This window comes from Rhinatrema bivittatum, chromosome 8 (genome assembly GCF_901001135.1).
Source record: "Rhinatrema bivittatum chromosome 8, aRhiBiv1.1, whole genome shotgun sequence".
NCBI lineage: Eukaryota > Metazoa > Chordata > Amphibia > Gymnophiona > Rhinatrematidae > Rhinatrema > Rhinatrema bivittatum.
In genome coordinates this window covers 130,060,389-130,079,155 of record NC_042622.1, presented here as the reverse complement: position 1 = coordinate 130,079,155, position 18,767 = coordinate 130,060,389, and the positions used below count along the sequence as shown (strand labels likewise).

Below are 18,767 nucleotides of genomic sequence, written 5' to 3'. Positions count from 1 at the left end.
AAATGATGGTCCCTATAGACATAGCATTGTTAAAAATTAGCAACATATAATGTCAGAAAGGGTAATTTTGCAAAACTGTAGGTAATTTATATGGCAAATGCATACATAAGTTACACCAAATTTCAAAGGGAACATACGTAATCTGTATATATTTGCTTCGAAAATTATTCTACTTAAAGTATCCACATATGTTTCAACTGGTATCCAGAGCATGTAAATTTTCCAGATAAACTTATGTGCATACATATTGAAATCAAAACGTATACGCATAAGTGGACCCAAACTCATTCTGAGAATATCTCTGCACAGTCCTAGTAATCTTACGTGCCAAAGTGTCATATACACATAGGTTTACCCAAATATCAGGATAAGCAATTATATAACACTCCATTTCTGCAGATTAAAACATTTGAAAATTACCATCTTAAATTTTGAAGCCTGCATATAGGGGTAGATTTTTAAAAAGGACGCGCGATTTTATAATATGCGCATGCATGGGGGGTAGACATAGGCCATAATCATGCGGCGACGCATCGTCCAGCTTCTCCAGTTCCTTCCCAGTCCGTTCCGCCCCCTATCCTATGCTAGGGGCCCCCCCTTTTTTTTACCTTTCTTTTTTGCTCCTGCAAAGGAGCTATAGCAAGTTGTGCGATCCCCTGGCACAGCGGCAAATGGCCGCTGTACTGGGTGCCTCTAGTCCTGCCCCCCCGGACTGCCCCTCTACCGAGGCCCGGCTCGTGTGCTCGTAACAGGGCCCTTTTGGAATGCATGCGGCGCACGCAAGGCCCGGCCGCGTGCATAACCCATGTGTTTTACACATGCAGGCCATTAAAAATCTGGCCGATATGTCTTCAAAGAATGCTAGTCTTTCTCTGATGACTAAATATTTTTGTCATCAGCTCCTAAAAGTCAGCCTCCTTTAGATTCCATCTATTACTTACGTTCTGTTTTACTTTTCCAGAGCCTGATTTATTCAACAGATAAACTGAACTATGACATGGTATGGGCCATCCTTGACAATCTGGGTCGTGAAATAAAGCTCCTAGTTGACCCCCCTAATGGTACCAAAGAAAATCCAGCAACCACGTGCCAAGAACTTCACCTGGCCTGGCCACTGCTTCCTGATGGTATGAAAACAAGAGAATGACTTGAACTTATATATGTTGATTTGGTCTGGAAGATATTTTCTGATTGCTTTCTTAGGCCTAGATTCATCATTTTGCTATAAATATAGCAAAAATAGTGCCCATGATAAAAAAAAAAAAGGGGGTGTGGTTAAGCTAATTTTCATGGTACCACATAGGTATTTTACCGCAATGTGTGTTAAATGTATTGCACCTGAGTTATTGACCAGACAATTGCAGTTGTGTGTGAGAGAGAGAGCCTCTGTAGAGGCTCATAAAAAGGTTTACTATTTATACCACTGTAAGAAGGGTGAGGTTGGGGGATGAGTTGAGTTTGGGGGGGCAGTTTTACGTGCACATTCATACATACGAACAGCACAGTTACCATCAGTGAAGATGTAAATTGATTTGGGGTGATGAAAGGTGAAATAACAGTAGATTTGTTCCATGTTCTCTCTACCGAGCTTGTTTGCAGCTAGGTAGAGTGTGCATCAAGCAAGGTAGAGAGAACATGGTACAAATCTACTCTTCTTTCACCTTTCATCCCTCCAAATCACATTAAATCTTCACTGATGGTAACTGTGCTGTTCGTACGTATGACTGTACATGTCAAACTGCCCCCTACAACCCATTTCACCCCACAAACCTCCCCCCTAGTTCATAATGCCCCCTCTTACAATAGTATAAATAGTTCAAAAGCAGTGGACCTCCACAGAAGTTCTCTCTCTCTTTCCCCTCCCGAAATGTGATTTGTGATAAATCCCATTTCAGCCATAATACACAGCTATCACAGGCATAACGCTCAGGAAAAAGGTGTAGTTATTTCCAGCATTAAATCCCAGAATAGTGTGCGTTATGATATTGCACATAACGTTAACCAGCCCTCATTTCTATTTACTCCACCCAAACTCCTCCCAATTGAATAAAATGTTCAAATTTGCATACTCATTTTGCAATGTGGTATTTATCACATGCGTTACGGTGATATTGCAGGTATTAGGGCCCTAACGCCCGCGATAAGCCCCTAACGCATTTTGATAAATGACCCCCTTAGATAAGAAAACCTACACACCTACAAAAGCCACACAGACAAAAGGATTTGTTGGGTGTATAAAAGTGGCAGCAGATTACTGTGATGCCTTCTCACAATTCCAGGTAGACCCACTATTCTGGATCGAAAAAAGTATCAAACTGAGTGAAACGTTCACAGTGCATAAAACATTTTTTGGTTTATATTTACATCTGACTGCAGGACATCACAGAAGATGAAATCCTAATAACGTAGGATGGTGTAGGAGGGAGGAGCTGGAGGCTAAATTTAGGCTGCTATTTAGGGAATTGATTTCTAGAACCTTCAGAGTTGCTTTCTCAGAAATGCTCCTAGCTCTAAGCGCAGGACCACAGAGGCAGACTGAGACAAGGATGCAGTCAGGAAGGCATCAGATTCATTAGGAATTAGGGAACATTTTGGGAAGGAGGGAGCCTATTCTAGTAGGATGGGCTCCACTTTAACCAAAATGGAACCCAGCTGCTAGCTCTATAACAACTAAAAAGGAGGTAGAGTAGCTTTTAAACTAGATCATGGGGAAAGGTTGATGTCACTCAGAAGTGCATGGTTCAGAGCAATGTACCCACAAAGAATACCATTAAAACTGAGAAATTATATTGTCCTGCCAATGAGGATGTGGAAAAAGCTGATTAAAAATTACCCGAACCAACTGCTATGTAAATGCCAGATGTCTACAAATAGGATGGTAGAGTTTAACATAAGTAGTTCTATTTTTTGTTACTTACTACCAAGGACAGCAATAGCTTTCTTAAGTCTACCTGGCTAATGTTTTATGGACTTTTCCTCCAGGAACTTGTCTAAACCTGTTTTAAAACCTACTTTGCTAGTTGCCTTGATTACACCCTCTGGCAACAAATTTCAAAGCTTGATTGTGTGCTGAGTGAAAAAGATTTGTTTTAAATCTGTTGATTAATAGTTTCACAATGTCCCCTTTTTTTTTATAATTTAATCTTTATTAGTTTTAAACAAATATTTTCAAGCATTTAATATCTTGATTAGAAAACAAGAGTGTTTACAGAATTTCCAGTTATATAAGTCTTAAGATACTCTAAATAGAATATATTTAAACAAATATACTGAAATAAAGAGGTAGAAAAAAAGGAGTAGCAATATATCTTCCTCCTTTCAATAAAGATAAACACCTCATTCAAAGATTAACATTCCACTCCCTTCATAGTCCTCAATATTTTGCTTATAGGGCCTAATTTCACAACTGCAGAAGAAATTGAAAAAAAAAAGTACAAGAAATTCCTCATGTTTGCCTGCCTCAAAACCCTTGCTTACAAGGGTTTGTAGTTGGTCTTGGAATTGCTGAGGCAGGGAGTCTGAGAAATCCTGTATCTGCTTAAATAAGGCCCTGTTTTATTGGGTCATATAAAGCTGATAGACAGCAATTCAGGAGATGAGCATGGCTCCTTGGAATACTCGGCGTCCAATGTGGTCCAGGAATTTTTGTTCCTTACCAGGAGGGGTAGATGAGTGAGGTTTTGACCTCTTTGCCCTCTTTTGAGCAGACTCCACCACCCGGGGTTTTTCGAGGGGGGCGTGTCGGGGGCGTGTCGGGGGCGGGGCCGATCGGCGCGGCGTTTTCGGGGCGGGATACGGCGTTTCGGGGGCAGGCCCGGGGGCATGATTTCGGCCTCCAGAACCACCCCCGGGTCGCGTCTCGGCGCGCTAGCGGCCCGCTGGCGCGCGGGGATTTACTTCTCCCTCCGGGAGGCGTAAATCCCCCGACAAAGGTAGGGGGGGGTTTAGACAGGGCCGGGGGGGTGGGTTAGGTAGAGGAAGGGAGGGGAAGGGGAGGGGAGGGCGAAAGCGAATTCCCTCCGATTTCGGAGCGGCCTCGGAGGGAATGGAGGTAGGCTGCGCGGCTCGGCGCGCGCCGGCTACACGAAAATCGGCAGCCTTGCGCGCGCCGATCCAGGATTTTAGCAGATACGCGCGTATCTGCTAAAATCCAGCGTACTTTTGTTTGCGCCTGATGCGCCTACAAAAGTACGCGAAGGCGCCCTTTTTTAAAATCTACCCTGTAGTGTACATCCTTCACCACAAACCCAAGGAACTTCCAATGGGTAGAGTGAATGGGAATGTGCACATAAGTATCATTCAGATGCAGAGCGCACATCCAATCTCGCAGCTCAATGAAAGGAAGAATAATCTGGAGGGAGCTCATCTTAAATTTCTTTTGGGGATTAAAAAATAAAAGGAATAGAACCCCTAGCAACACTCCAATGAATAGATAAGCTTGATCACCTTCTGTTGCAAGAGTGACTCTACCTCCAGCTGCAGTTGAGCAGATTGAAAGGGGTCAGAGTTGATGATTAAAATCTGACTGTTTGTTTAGAGGAGGGTAGGGGAAAAAACATGCAAGCGGTAGCCATATTCAATTTTCAGGACCCACTGGTCCTTGCTGACATGGATCCATTCTGGAAGGAAGGACTGGACCCTACCCCCACCAGTGAGGCAGGTTTCAAGAATGTCCAAAACTAGTTCCAGGCTTAGGTTGTGATTGCTGCTGGGCCTTTGGCTGATGCCTTTCCCTCTGCTAACCTCTAGCAGGCAGCTGAAAAGTGGCAGGAGCTTAATTATGATGTAAAGAATAGAAAAGACATCTTTGGAAGAACAGACACTTGTAGGAGAAGTTCTGCTGTCTGGTTGGGGCTGTCTAGTCCTCCACTGCTGATCTCTGTTGTAGGGGAGATTGACACTCCTTAAATCAGTGCCACTATCTCTTTCACCCTGTTGCTGAACAAATTGTCCTGTTTACAAGGACCATCTTCCAAGCAGATTGAATGCTTCTCATATTCCTCTGTGTCTTCCACTAGAGATGTGAATCGTGTGATCGATCATCTTAACGATCGATTTCGGCTGGGGGGGGGAGGGAATCGGATCGTCGCGGTTTTGTTTTTTTAAATATCGTGAAAATCGTAAATCGGGGGAGGGCGGGGAAACCGGCACACTAAAACATCCCTAAAACCCACCCCGACCCTTTAAAATAAATCCCCCACCCTCCCGAACCCCCCCAAAATGCCTTAAATTACCTGAGGTCCAGAGGGGGGGTCCCGGTGTGATCTTTTACTCTCGGGCCTCCGGTGCGTTGTAGAAATGGCGCCGGCGCTACCTTTGCCCTGTCATATGACAGGGCAAAGGTAGCGCCGGCGCCATTTTGTTTTTTGTCCCCCAACGTCAGGAGCGTAGGAGATCGCTCCTGGACCCCCGCTGGACCCCCAGGGACTTTTGGCCAGCTTGGGGGGGCCTCCTGACCCCCACAAGACTTGCCAAAAGTCCAGCGGGGGTCCGGGAGCGACCTCCTGCACTCGAATCGTTTTGCCGTACAAAATGGCGCCGGCCATACATATGGCCGGCGCCATTTTGTACGGCAAAACGACGTCAGGAGCGTCGGAGATCGCTCCCGGACCCCCGCTGGACCCCCAGGGACTTTTGGCCAGCTTGGGGGGGTCAGGAGGCCCCCCCAAGCTGGCCAAAAGTCCCTGGGGGTCCAGCGGTGGTCCGGGAGCGATCTCCTACGCTCCTGACGTCGGGGGACAAAAAAGCAAAATGGCGCCAGCGCTACCTTTGCCCTGTCATATGACAGGGCAAAGGTAGCGCCGGCACCATTTCTACAACGCACCGGAGGCCCGAGAGTAAAAGATCACACCGGGACCCCCCCCACTGGACCCCAGGTAATTTAAGGCATTTGAGGGGGGGTTCGGGAGGGTGGGGGATTTATTTTAAAGGGTCGGGGTGGGTTTTAGGGTTGTTTTAGTGTGCCGGTTTTCCCGCCCTCCCCCTTCCACTCCCCCTTCCCCCGATTTACGATTTTTGACAATAAATCGGGGGAATTCCTATTAAATATCGCCTCTAACGATTTTTGATGATTTAAAATATATCGGACGATATTTTAAATCGTCAAAAAACGATTCACATCCCTATCTTCCACTGCTCAACTGGACTGCCTGTCTTAGGTCTGATGATTCTGTCAAAGGCTTCAGCTTCTGCACGGTTTTGTGAAAATACTGTGCTATATACAGCTGACGAGCTGTGATGTGAGTGATAAGTATGACTCCCTGGAAGGCTTTTTCCAAACACATTCATCACCTTTGGATCCTTCTCCAGCAGCGTGTTAGAGTGATTACAAGTGATTTCTGCATGTTTGAATGCCAACTCTGCCACCACAGATTGGTGCAGTAGCTGAACTACCCCAAAACCTGGGGATCCCTGGCCCCTAAATTTTAAGTCAAGCTTTCAGACACTGGAAGGCATAATGTTATCTGCCTCATCCTCATTTGCAGGTTTATGAGGAACCTATTTAACAGAATAGGTGTAGAGAATGCTGGAGGTTGAAGAAACTGAAGAAGCCCAAAGACATCTGCTCTCAGATCTTGCTCCTTCCTAATGCTGATGAACAGCACTTTTACCAGCTCATCCAAAAAACAGTAGCAGAGATCTTCCAGAGATGTATGCTGAGGTAAACCTGGTAGGAGATCTGAAAGAATACCTATAGAATCTTCCTTCTTCCCCTAACTAACGGGGTACACTAAGCCATAACCTCAATCAAGATGACAGAGAAGATGATTGCTGGTCTGAAGAGGAAATATCTGGCAGAAACTCAGAATAAATTCACCCCACTTCTTCCCCTTACATCCTTTGGATGAAGTATAAAACTCTGGGGGACTTAAGTGGGAAGATTTCCTCCATCTTGGACAGGAGAAGCCCAATCTTCTCTGGTTTCCAGGACTTTAGGGGGCAAAGAAATCTTTATCAGCTCTGACAGGTTTTGAACTGGAGTTGAAAAGAGAGACATCCTCTTCAGAAACCCAGATTAGTACATACTCATTAAGCATTGCCAATGCCAGTGGTGACAAATGGAAACTCTGTGCTGCAGCTGTAATGCTCTGACAGGGAAGCAATCTTAGGAGACCATGATGAGGTGATGCATGCCAATGAAATAGATTGTGCCCTGGTCTGTATCAGATCCAGATATAAGAGATGGCTCAGATATAAGAGATGGCTCAGATATAAGAGATGGTTCAGCTGACCATGAAAGACAAAGGCACCAGTGCCAACCCTCCTGCCTGGGGATAGAGAATATTTCCACAAGTTATAAATATTTAAGGAAAGAGGCGGATAGTTTCATACTAGTACATTACACCATGGCAATGTATCTGCTCTAAAATGAAAAAATGTAATGGCTAACCTCATCACTTCATTTCCACATCCCTTCAAGAATTACTAGATCAACCGAACAGGGATGTTGCCTATTCCTTCCCCCAAAATTGCACATCTAAATAATGTAAGAGAAAGAACTCTCTCTATTGCTGGACCCCAACTATGGAACTCTATTCCACAGGAATTACGATTAGAAGCAGACGTCAAATTATTTAAAAAGGGCATTAAAACTTGGCTTTTTAAACAAGCCTTCCAAGAGCTGTTAACATAATGATTTCAAACTACTGATTTTTGTACCAAGGTAATGTATATATTTTTTATTTTATCATCTCTACTCTTTCTATACTGCCTCTCTAATTGTTTAAATTTTAAGATTTGGCCTACTATTTTAGTTACTATTTTATTATTTACATTATGAAACTATGTATCTACTTCCTTTCTTCTTTTGGAAATGCAAATATTTTTAAACGAATATTTGCTAACTACTGTAAACCGATTTGATATGCTTGCATGAAAAGTCTGTATATAAAAATTATTAAATAAATAAATGTAATCATTAACTACCGCCATCCGTCCACATGAATTTTTTTGTATTTCTATTATTTTTTTCTTTTCTGCAGTGCTCTGAAATTTTCTTTATAATCAAAAAGTGAATTAAAAGCACAAATCAGTTAGAAGAGAGTGAAACTTTTCATAGATGTAAATTAATCTTTCAGCGCATTTAAATGAGTCCAACAAAAAACAGCATACTTTCCTCCCTACATTGCCATGTTTCAGACTCATTGTCCTTCCTCAGGGGATGTTGGACAAGTAGATGACTCGCTGTTTTCCATGGTCCACTCGCGTCCTAATCCATCGATGTTTCCTGCTGTGCCTCCATGTTTGCCCCAAAGGGAATCCCTCATTCCTCTTCAGCACCTTAATCTTCTCAACTGTACTCAATCCATCCCGTGATGATCTAAGAACTTGCATCACAGAGAAGGAGGGAAGGGGAAACAGCCTTCCCAGACTTGTGGGAAAGAGTGGAAGAAGAATCCCACAGCTTTGGGCTCTTACCTGAAGGTATCTTCCACAAGGCCTCCATTTTTCAGGCATGATACTGTTGCACCCTCAGGGACATGCTACCACAACTGTAGCAGTCGTATGTATCATAATCCGGGCCCAGGCAGAATACCAAATGGAATGTTTATCTATAATGGACATCTGGTACCCACAAATGCAGGCCTTAAAACTATTGACTGCACTCATTTTTGGCCTTGGACTTTTTCATCTTCTTATCTTGTAAATACTAAATGTTCCGTTGAGGGGCTGCCAAGGCAGCAGCGAAAACAAAAAAATTCAGCAAGGCAAAATGGACCAATAATTGGCCCAAAGAAATCTGAGGAATAGAATGAGACTGGGAATACATCCATGATCGGACAAAGACTAAGAGGCTTTGAGAACTGGTTCTATGTCGGCAGAAAATAGGGAAAAGCATAAGCATTGGCAAGTTAAATGTAAAACATTGATAAGACAGGCTAAGAGAGAATTTGAAAAGAATTTGGCTGTACTGGCAAAAACTTTAAATATACTGGAAGCCTTGCGAGGGAGTCCATTGGACTGTTAGATAATCAAGGGGTTAAAGGGGCACTTGGGGAAGATAAAGCCATCACGGAAAGACTAAACAAATTCTTTGTTTCGGTGTTTACTTGCTGGGGGGATACCCATTTCTGTTGCACTCCTGCGAGCAGGCTGCGAGCAGGCACTTACCTCGCAGCCCGGAGGCCGCTGCCATCCCCGGACCTCCCAGAGCAGCAGGAGCCACCGCCGACATCCTTCCGCAGCCCGGAGGCTGCCTTCCTGCTTCTGCATGGCTGGGCCATGCTGGCGCTCCGAAGCTGCAGAAGCCGCTGACATATCATCCCTGTTCCGTGGCCCAGATGCTGCAGTCCCCAGCCTCATTTGCAGCAAGGAGCCACTCCTAGCTGTCTTCCGTGGCAGGAAGCTGCCGCCCACGTCAGGGCCTGCTGCGGCCTGCTCCGGCTCCTGCTTCGTCTTCAGCGTCTGCAGCATGGCCACTCTCCAAGGTCCTGCACTCCTTTCCTGCTTCCTCCTTAGGCATGGGGCCGCGCCTTCTTCTCTGATTTAAAGGGCCCGCTGCCGGATATGCTCCGGGCCCCACCTCTGGACTCCTCCCTGGGCGTCTCCAGCACAGCCCTATAAAAGGGCTCAATCATCACTTCTCCTTCACTTTGGCAAGGGGCTAGTCCTCCTTAGGACTCCTCACTTCCTGCGCCTTCCTGGCATCTTCCTGTCTTCATGGGATCCCTCATTGTCTATGTTCCTGGTCTCTGCTGATGTCTTCCGTTTCTGATGTGTCCAGAAATCCTGTGTCCATGTTCCTGGTTTCTGCTGGTTTCTGCTGGTGTCTCTTCATTCCTGATGTGCCCAGATGTTCCTGTTGTCCGTCATGTCTCCAGATGTCCTCAAGGCTCCGTGTCGTTCCGTCCCTGTGTGGTCCGTGACCAGCCTGTCTGGGTTGTGTAGGGTGCGCAGTGGTCCGAGTGGTCTGCGACCATCCCGGCTTGGGTGTGTAGGGCGCTCGGTGGGACAGCTCCATCCGTCGTTGCCGAGGATTCTCCACGTCTTGTCAGCCTCGCCCATGTTCCTGATGTCCTGACGTCCTCTGTGACTGTTTTCCAGTTGTTCGCCTGTCCTGATGCCTGCCTGTCCTGATGCCCGTGAGTCCAGATGTCTTTCCCTTCCTGGGCTTGCCCCACTCCCCTCGTGGTCCGCGACCAGCCGGCTGGCTGTGTAGGGCGCATAGGGGACAGTGTGGTCTGTGACCAGCCCGGCTGGGCTGTGTAGGGCGCCTGAGGGACCTTGCTTGCCTGTCCACCCTCTTCCTGTTCCTGGACTTTCTGAGGGCCTGTCGTCTGTCCTGCGCTTCTGTGCTGCTGTTCGCCGAGTGTCTGCAAGCGGCAGGAGGTCCTCCGCTCTCTTGGAAGTTCAGGACTTTTAATTGCTTGATTTTAGCTTGCCTTGCCTTGTCTTCAGTGCCTGAATCTTCGTCTTTGTCAACTCCTGAGTCTTTGTCTTCTTCAGCACCTGAGTCTGTCCAGTACCTGTGGTCTTCGTCTACCTCTGCCGTTACCCAGTGGCAGGTCCGAAAGGGCTTGGAGTGGTGGGAGGACTACTCAGAGATCAACCTTGAGTGGTTGGCCTCACAGAGGCCGTGCAGAGCGGTGGGGGCCTGGGCTTCCAGTTTCCGCCCAGACGAGGCTCCGTCTCACCTGCCTCTGCGCTTCCTTGGAGCTCCTTTCCCGGTTCGCCGAGGCCCAAGGGCACACTCATCCCAGCGCAACAGATTGCCAAGGCCTAAGGGTACACTTCATCTCCCAGAAACGGGATCACTCCCTAGCGCTCCCGCAACAATTTCTGAATGGTTTTCAGGGGTGATAATTCGGATGAACCAAATCACAGTGAACTTGAAAGATGTAGTAGGCCAGATTGACAGACTGAAGAGTAGCAAATCACCTGGACCATATGGTATACATCCCAGGGTTCTGAAAGAAATAAAAAATGAAATTTCAGACCTATTACTAGTAATTTGTAACCTATCATTAACATCGTCCACTGTACTTGAGGACTGGAGGGTGGCCAATGTAACTTTGATCCGGGAATCTATAGACTAGTGAGCCTGAATTCAGTACTGGTAAAAATCAGTAGGGTGCGGGGTGAGGCGTTTGTCCGCCCCCTTCCAAGGACGAAGATGGCGCCGGCATCATGCAGCCAGCACCCCGGGACAGAGCTTCTCTTCTGTGGCGACCGGCGCAGCTCTCCAACACCGCTCCTCCTGGTTGGTCCGACATTAGGTACAATGACATTATTTTAACACGTCCCGACCCCAGACCACTGGATTGGTCTGGGGGAGCAGCGCAATGTCATCATCGGAGGAGGTGACTGGCGGAAAATTTAAAACCCACCAGCTTCCCTTTGTCTGGCCTCTTCCTCTTTGGCCTGACCCAACGCGATACCCCGCCCAACCCACCCTTGTGTTAGCCAGAATTAATTGTTAGCAGGTTATTGTTCATTTGTTTTTCTGTTGAGGCAGCAGTGACTGAGTACAGGAAAGGCTATTGTAACACAGGAGGCATTAGAAGGAAGCAGGGCAGTGCCGGTAAGGAAGAGAGAGACCTTGGGACCACTGCTCAGCATTTGGCCATGGATGATGAGTGTCAGGCCCAGGGATTTGGCTTTGATGGATTGACGGCCGGACATGTTTGAGAGGGGCTCTGGTGGGGCCTGCTGTGTGGCAGCCTCCGGGACTCCTCTGGTGAAGGTAGTCATTGACGTCTGGCCAGGGTCATTGCTGGGAGCGAGAACCCCTCAGTTCTGCTTGGGTGGAGCAGGTGCTTGGGTGGAGCAGGTGCCAATATATTGGCACCTGCTCGGTGATATTGGCACCTGCTCGGTGATTGAGAATAGGCAGTGGTGGCAAGACTTGGCGCCGGAACTAGACTCCCCTGTTAAGTTACTATAATAAACAGCTGCGGCCATTTCATCCCAAGTTATATGTCACATTTTCGTTGTGTGTGTAATGTTGTGGTATCCAGCCGGGATGGGTGGGGGCAAAGTTGAATGGGTAAATGTGAATCGGTTATTTATTCTTTCAGATAATACAAGAAATAGGGGCAATCCATGAAGTTAGCAAGTAGAACATTTAAAACAAATCAGAGAAAATTCTTTTTCACTCAATGCACAGTTAAGCTCTGGAATTCATTGCCAGAGGATGTAGTTAAGGTAGTCAGTGTAGCTGGATTTAGTAAAGGTTTGGTTAAGTTAATGAGGGAGAAGCCCATAAACTGCTATTAATCATGGTGACTTAGGGAATAGCCACTACTTATTACTGGCATCAGTTGCATGGGATCTGTTTTATGTTTGGGTATGTGCCAGGTACTTGTAACCTGGATTGGCCACTGTTGCTAGGCTTGATGGATCTTCGGTCTGACCTAGTAAGGCAACTTCTTATGTTCACTACTGTCTTGACAGCATATCCAGAAGAGATAGTACATTTAGACAAGCAATTCTACATAACCTTTTCAGTTAGATAGTCATCTTTCTCCTGTCAGTGGAACCCTGGTTGTCATTAAAATTAGATTTCCAACTACTGTGAACCCTCGGCTCTGGACTCCCAACTGATGTGGCTTTCATCCTGCTTACTGAGATAGCGGAATGAAATGTGTTACATATTTCCACTCACCTCCCTAGAGATTTGATTCCTATGCTTTAAGCCAGAGGTAGGCAACTCTGATCCTTGAGTGCCACAAAAAGATCTGGTTTTCAGAATATCTACAATGAACATTAAAGCTCAAGAATGAACTGAGGGGCTCATAAAGCAAACCACATGGGAACTCACACACTCAGTAAGGCCTTTTTGGTATTGTCTGAGCTCTGAAGAGCTAGTCTGTTAGTGTCACTCTCCCTCTCCCCGATCCACTCCCATTACAAGTGAGCAACTATACTGCCTTTCCTATTGAGTGCACATACCCCCAATTCTACCCAGGAGCAGCCTTTTCCCCTATCACCCTCTATCCCTTCCCTGTAATTCTTTTTCCACCATCCCTCAGCCATCTCACTCTCTGCCCAGCTCTGAATGGTGGCTGAAGACTCCCAAGTCACCCCTGCAGCTCTCAGTCTCCTTTCTATTCCTTCCCATGTGTAACCCCCTCCTCCATTGCCCAACCATGCTAAAAATGCTGATTCTGCTTCCTCCTCAAATGTCTTTTGTGCCATATAGTATTCAGTAGGATTGCACTGAACCATGTATCTCTTTCGTCAGCATATGCTATAGATGTATTTAATGTATCTTGGCTCCATTATCATATCATGTATGTATATTAGGGATGTGAATCGTTTTAGGACGATTAAAATTATCGTCCGATAATTTTAATATCGTCTTAAACCGTTATGGAACACAATACAATAGAGATTCTAACGATTTATCGTTATAAATCGTTAGAATCGTGAGCCGGCACACTAAAACCCCTAAAACCCACCCCCGACCCTTTAAATTAAATCCCCCACCCTCCCGAACCCCCCCCCAAATGACTTAAATAACCTGCGGGTCCAGCGGCGGTCCGGAACGGCAGCGGTCCGGAACGGGCTCCTGCTCCTGAATCTTGTTGTCTTCAGCCGGCGCCATTTTCCAAAATGGCGCCGAAAAATGGCGGCGGCCATAGACGAACACGATTGGACGGCAGGAGGTCCTTCCGGACCCCCGCTGGACTTTTGGCAAGTCTCGTGGGGGTCAGGAGGCCCCCCACAAGCTGGCCAAAAGTTCCTGGAGGTCCAGCGGGGGTCAGGGAGCGATTTCCCGCCGCGAATCGTTTTCGTACGGAAAATGGCGCCGGCAGGAGATCGACTGCAGGAGGTCGTTCAGCGAGGGTTCCGACAGGAGATCGACTGCAGGAGGTCGTTCAGCGAGGGTTCCGGCGCCTCGCTGAACAACCTCCTGCAGTCGATCTCCTGCCGGCGCCATTTTCCGTACGAAAACGATTCGCGGCGGGAAATCGCTCCCTGACCCCCGCTGGACCTCCAGGAACTTTTGGCCAGCTTGTGGGGGGCCTCCTGACCCCCACGAGACTTGCCAAAAGTCCAGCGGGGGTCCGGAAGGACCTCCTGCCGTCCAATCGTGTTCGTCTATGGCCGCCGCCATTTTTCGGCGCCATTTTGGAAAATGGCGCCGGCTGAAGACAACAAGATTCAGGAGCAGGAGCCCGTTCCGGACCGCTGCCGTTCCGGACCGCCGCTGGACCCGCAGGTTATTTAAGTCATTTGGGGGGGGTTCGGGAGGGTGGGGGATTTAATTTAAAGGGTCGGGGGTGGGTTTTAGGGGGTTTTAATGTGCCGGTTTTGCGATTTTTCGATTTTTCGATTTTTCACGATTTTTCACGATATTTTACCCCCCCAAACGGCAACAATACGATTCCCTCCCCCTCCCAGCCGAAATCGATCGTTAAGACGATCGAGGACACGATTCACATCTCTAATGTATATACTTGGAGACAATCTCCCTGTCTCACTACCCCAAGAATGGTTTTGGGTGACCTTTGAGTTCCATGCTCACTTAGCCCATGTGTACTATGTTAAGATTAAATTGAGTCACACTAGGTGGCACACTAGGATCCTATTGGTGGTTATAAAGATCTTTCCTCATGAGCAGGACATTTCTGCCTCTGCTTCCTTGACTTGCTCTCTCCCATTTTTCTAGGCTTTTATTATGTAGACCCCAATCAGGGCAACCCCCAGGACTCACTGCACGTCTTCTGCAACTTCACAGCAGGTGGCGAAACCTGCATTTCACCACTGAAAAACCAAGTAAGGCAACTTACAAATTGCTTGTTTGAGGTGTATTTCTGAAATGGTTAATTGTCCACCCCAGATCATCTTCTGGGCAAGACCTCTTGGAGGGTCTCACATGGGCACACCAGTGTCACAGTTTTATTTCTGTAATCAATAAGATTTGCACAGAAGCATTTCCATTCTTACAAAGCAAGAGGCTCTAATGCCATTTCCAAGTAATAATGGGTGAGGAAAAGCCAAATTTATGAATGTTGTGTTTCCAGGACCTACAATAGTGATCTTCCCCCATCCTGTCTTTTCTGTTTTATATGAAATGTCTCCTCCTCCTCAGGTTCCTCTTCAAGCCTGGCTGATGGCCTACACCTCAGAGGGAGTCTTTGAATGGTTCAGCTCCCTTCCTGGGGGTTTTCCAGTAAGTGCCATCATTTGCTTTTCCCTTCTTCCTCATTGGCCAGTTTATTTGGGCCTTTTTAATACACCTGTCTTGCTACCACTGCAGCTGGAGTATGCCAGCGCCGTGCAGCTGCGCTTCTTGAAACTACATAGCACTTTGGCCAATCAAAAGGTGTCGTATTCCTGCCGACCTGATCCCGAGACAGGGAAGAAACAGGCTGAGAAGGAGGTGAAGTTCCTAGCTGACACCAGGGAGCAGAGCTATCTGGCCACTTTAGAGGGATGCTTGGTAAGGAGTTGTTTTACAGGTACCATAAGTGGGTTGGTTGGGGGAGGGACAGGGCCCAGGTAAGGGCAGTATAGGATTATTCTGCTCTTTTGTATTCTGGACAATCCTTTTTCCTTCTGTTTTTTTTTTACAGCTGGACAATGAGTCTCTGCTCACAGACACTATTTTCCAGTTTTCCACAAATGATCTGGCACTACTGCCCCTCAGGGACCTGGCTGTATTTCACAACGGAGACACCTCACATCAGTTTGGCTTCACAGTTGGACCTGTCTGTTTTAATTGAGCATACAACCTCCTCAAAACGTGTGACACCCATAAACCGCAGATTATTTCCTCCTTTTCCCAAAGAGGCATCTTAAAGAACTGGGGGAGCAAGGCTGGATTTTCAACCCATGTCTGTAGACTGAAGTAGCTTTTGGAATGCTACAATTATTATTTATAAGACTTACTTATATAGCAGCAGTTATGCCATGGATTCAAGTTCCTTATTTATGTCCTTCAGAAGTTTACAAATGAGGGACTCTTTAAATATATGTATATTTAAAAAGTGCTAAAGGCTTATTCACAAGTCTGTTCCATGGAACTACTCAGGTTGAAAAATGCAGTTAACTTTGCATGGGAGGGGGGGGGGAGAGAGATAGGGAAGAGCTGGGACAGTATGCAAAGCTAAAAGCAGACCTAATTTATCACATAAACACACTATTACATATAGAGAAATGGAGCTGTTGCTCCTGCCAGCTCCTCTCCCACTCCCTGCAAGGTACAAAGTGCTGCTTTCCTTGGTAATGTACTTCTATTGTACATTATAATTGTGGTGTTAATGGTTAAAGAATTTAAAGTAAATGTAATTCTTAATGATGTTTCATCACCTACATATAACTTCTTAGTCCACTTTATTGTATTTCTCCCCTTGTATCTGAAGAAATAGTTAACTATTAAAGCCTTTATGTCCACAAATCTTGGTCACATGGTATTAGCAAAATTTAAAATTAGGCATTTCAGTTAAGTGATATGGAACTCTGGAAATCTATTTTTGTTTTTTAGTGCAGTTAAGATTAAATTATCTTCTGTTGATAAAATAACCTGAAACAATCAGGGGGATATAGTTCAGAAGCTGAGTTGCATGCATTTTATTAATTTTGTCACATAATGCCTCAGCTCTATACCTAACACCCACTCAGTTAACTCCATTGCCACTTGGAAGGTCCTGCTGAGCACTGCCCTGGCCTGCAACCTCCCACCCACCAAATGGTTCCTGCTTGCCTCTAGCTATACCTTGGTAGTTTATAGAGAGTAAGTGAAACCCCACACAACCTAGGCGTCACATAGTTCCAAGAAACACAAAAACACTGGGAATGTTAATCAGATCAGGACAAGCAGAGCTAGCATACTACTGAGTTTATTAATAAAAAAAAGGGAGCAGTGAATGGAAAAAAAAGATTTGACTTTACAACCAACAACTAGTAAAATAACGAGGATTTACATAAAAGTTAGCTAAACACTTTTCACTACTTCAGTGCCTGGGAAGCTTCAGGAAATCTGTTGCCTGCCAGAGTTAGGCACAGAGGTCTGCTCTCTCTGTGCTCCCAGCCAGGACTAGAAAATTCTAGCCAAGCAACTTCAGGCTACTCAGGGTACAAAGCAATAGTATTAGCTCTCTGACCAATGATCTTCTAATCAGTAATAGATTTCTGGCCAATGGCACTGCAGGATGTTGGTCTTACAGCTTCCTCAAGGATACTGGGATGTCTGAACTACAGTGGAGAGGTCAAACCACTGGCAGGCCAAGTCAGAGGACAGGAGCTCTCTGGGAAAAATAGTCAAAGGGCAAAATGATAAATCACAAAGCATGCAAAGCCCATTTCATCATGTTTATTTAAAAAATTTGCATCTTGCTGCTCCAGGGGGCCACCTCAAGTACACTGAGCAAAAGAAACAGTAACAAAGCATTAGGTTTAGAGGGGAGGGGGGTCAAGGGTTTCAGGAATTGTGCAACATGTTAGGGGATCTACTGGAGCAAAAGAGGCAATCTGGGCTGTGGTACCTTTCCCATTATTTGAACTACCCTTCAAGTACAGTGGTGGATTTATCACTTTAAAAGGCAGTTTATTTGTTTTTCCCTGCTTTTTTGTAAATGTTTAAACTGGAATAATAATATTAAAATGTTAAAAATTTAAAAATGCAACTTTGTATGCTGTATAATATACAATTTCATGAAACTTGTGACAGATTCACACAGACCAGAAAGAACTACGAGGTCTATACTCAAAAGCATTTAGCCAGCTACCTCAGAAGTTAGCCAGCTAAATGAATATTTGGGGACTTATCCGGCTAAATTCTAGCCAGCTAATAAGATAATTGGCTAGAATTTAGTCAGCTAACCCCTAGATTCATCAAAATGCTATAATAGTGCCTGTGCTAAGAAAAAGGGGTGTGTAACACTCCCTGCAATAATTCCTATTTTTGCATGAGAGAGACTGATTATATATAAGGTCTTCATATTAGTCAAGTATTTATATCTCTATAGGAGGGCAAGCTAATAGCTCGAGGTGAGCTGTTGGTGATGGTTTAGGGGCCAGTTTTACATGCAGAGTGAGACGTACAAACAGCACAATACACCTCAGTGAAGACTGATGTCATTTGGGGTGAGGAAAGTCTCACAAAGATATTTCTACTATGTTCTCTCACCCTAGCTTGATGGACTCTATAACAGGGTACCATCAAGCAAGGGCAAGATAACATAGATATTCAGAATTAGTCAGATGGCTTAGCGGGCTAAGTCTGGTTGGGCCAAAGTGCTGTCCTAAAGTTATGCATCTATCTTTAAGATAGCCAACAAATTCAATAGTTCAGTTTTACTATTGAATATACCTCCAAATTTAGCCGGATAAGTTTATCTGGCTAACTTTGCTAGCCAGACTGTGTCTGAATATGGACCTCTGCATATATTCTAGGGATGTGCAGAGGGACACCATACGTTGCATTCGGGATTCGTATTCGTCGGGGGGCAGATACGTTGCATTCGGCAAGGGGGCCCCCCGATATGTTTATATGTTAATTCTTATTTGTTTCCCAGCTAAAATTAAATTAACTACAACCCCCCCACCCTCCTGACCCCCCAAGACTTACCAAAACTCCCTGGTGGTCCAGCGGGGGGTCCGGGAGCCATCTCCTGCACTCACACCCTCAACTGCTGGTATTCAAAATGGTGCCGATAGCCTTTGACCTACTATATCACAGGAGCTACCGGTGCCATTGGTCAACCCCTGTACCATGATAGGAGCAATGGATGGCCGGCACCATCTTGTGCTCCTACCATGAGTCAGGGGCTGACCAATGGCACTGACAGCCCCTGTGACATAGTGAGGGCAAAGGCTAT

General features: G+C 45.9%; 1 protein-coding gene across 1 annotated transcript in view; it reads left to right on the top strand.

Moving 5' to 3' along the window:
• The window catches only part of COL27A1 (collagen type XXVII alpha 1 chain), a 104,661-nt gene extending 87,109 nt beyond the window's left edge, over positions 1-17,552 (top strand). Inside the window, exons 15-19 of the mRNA XM_029614246.1 lie at positions 962-1,127; positions 14,615-14,721; positions 15,038-15,118; positions 15,206-15,388; positions 15,522-17,552. Coding sequence (XP_029470106.1) covers positions 962-1,127; positions 14,615-14,721; positions 15,038-15,118; positions 15,206-15,388; positions 15,522-15,671 — 687 coding nt within the window. The 3' untranslated portion in view covers positions 15,672-17,552. The remainder of the gene's footprint in view (positions 1-961; positions 1,128-14,614; positions 14,722-15,037; positions 15,119-15,205; positions 15,389-15,521) is intronic.
• Positions 17,553-18,767: the final 1,215 nt, after the last annotated feature.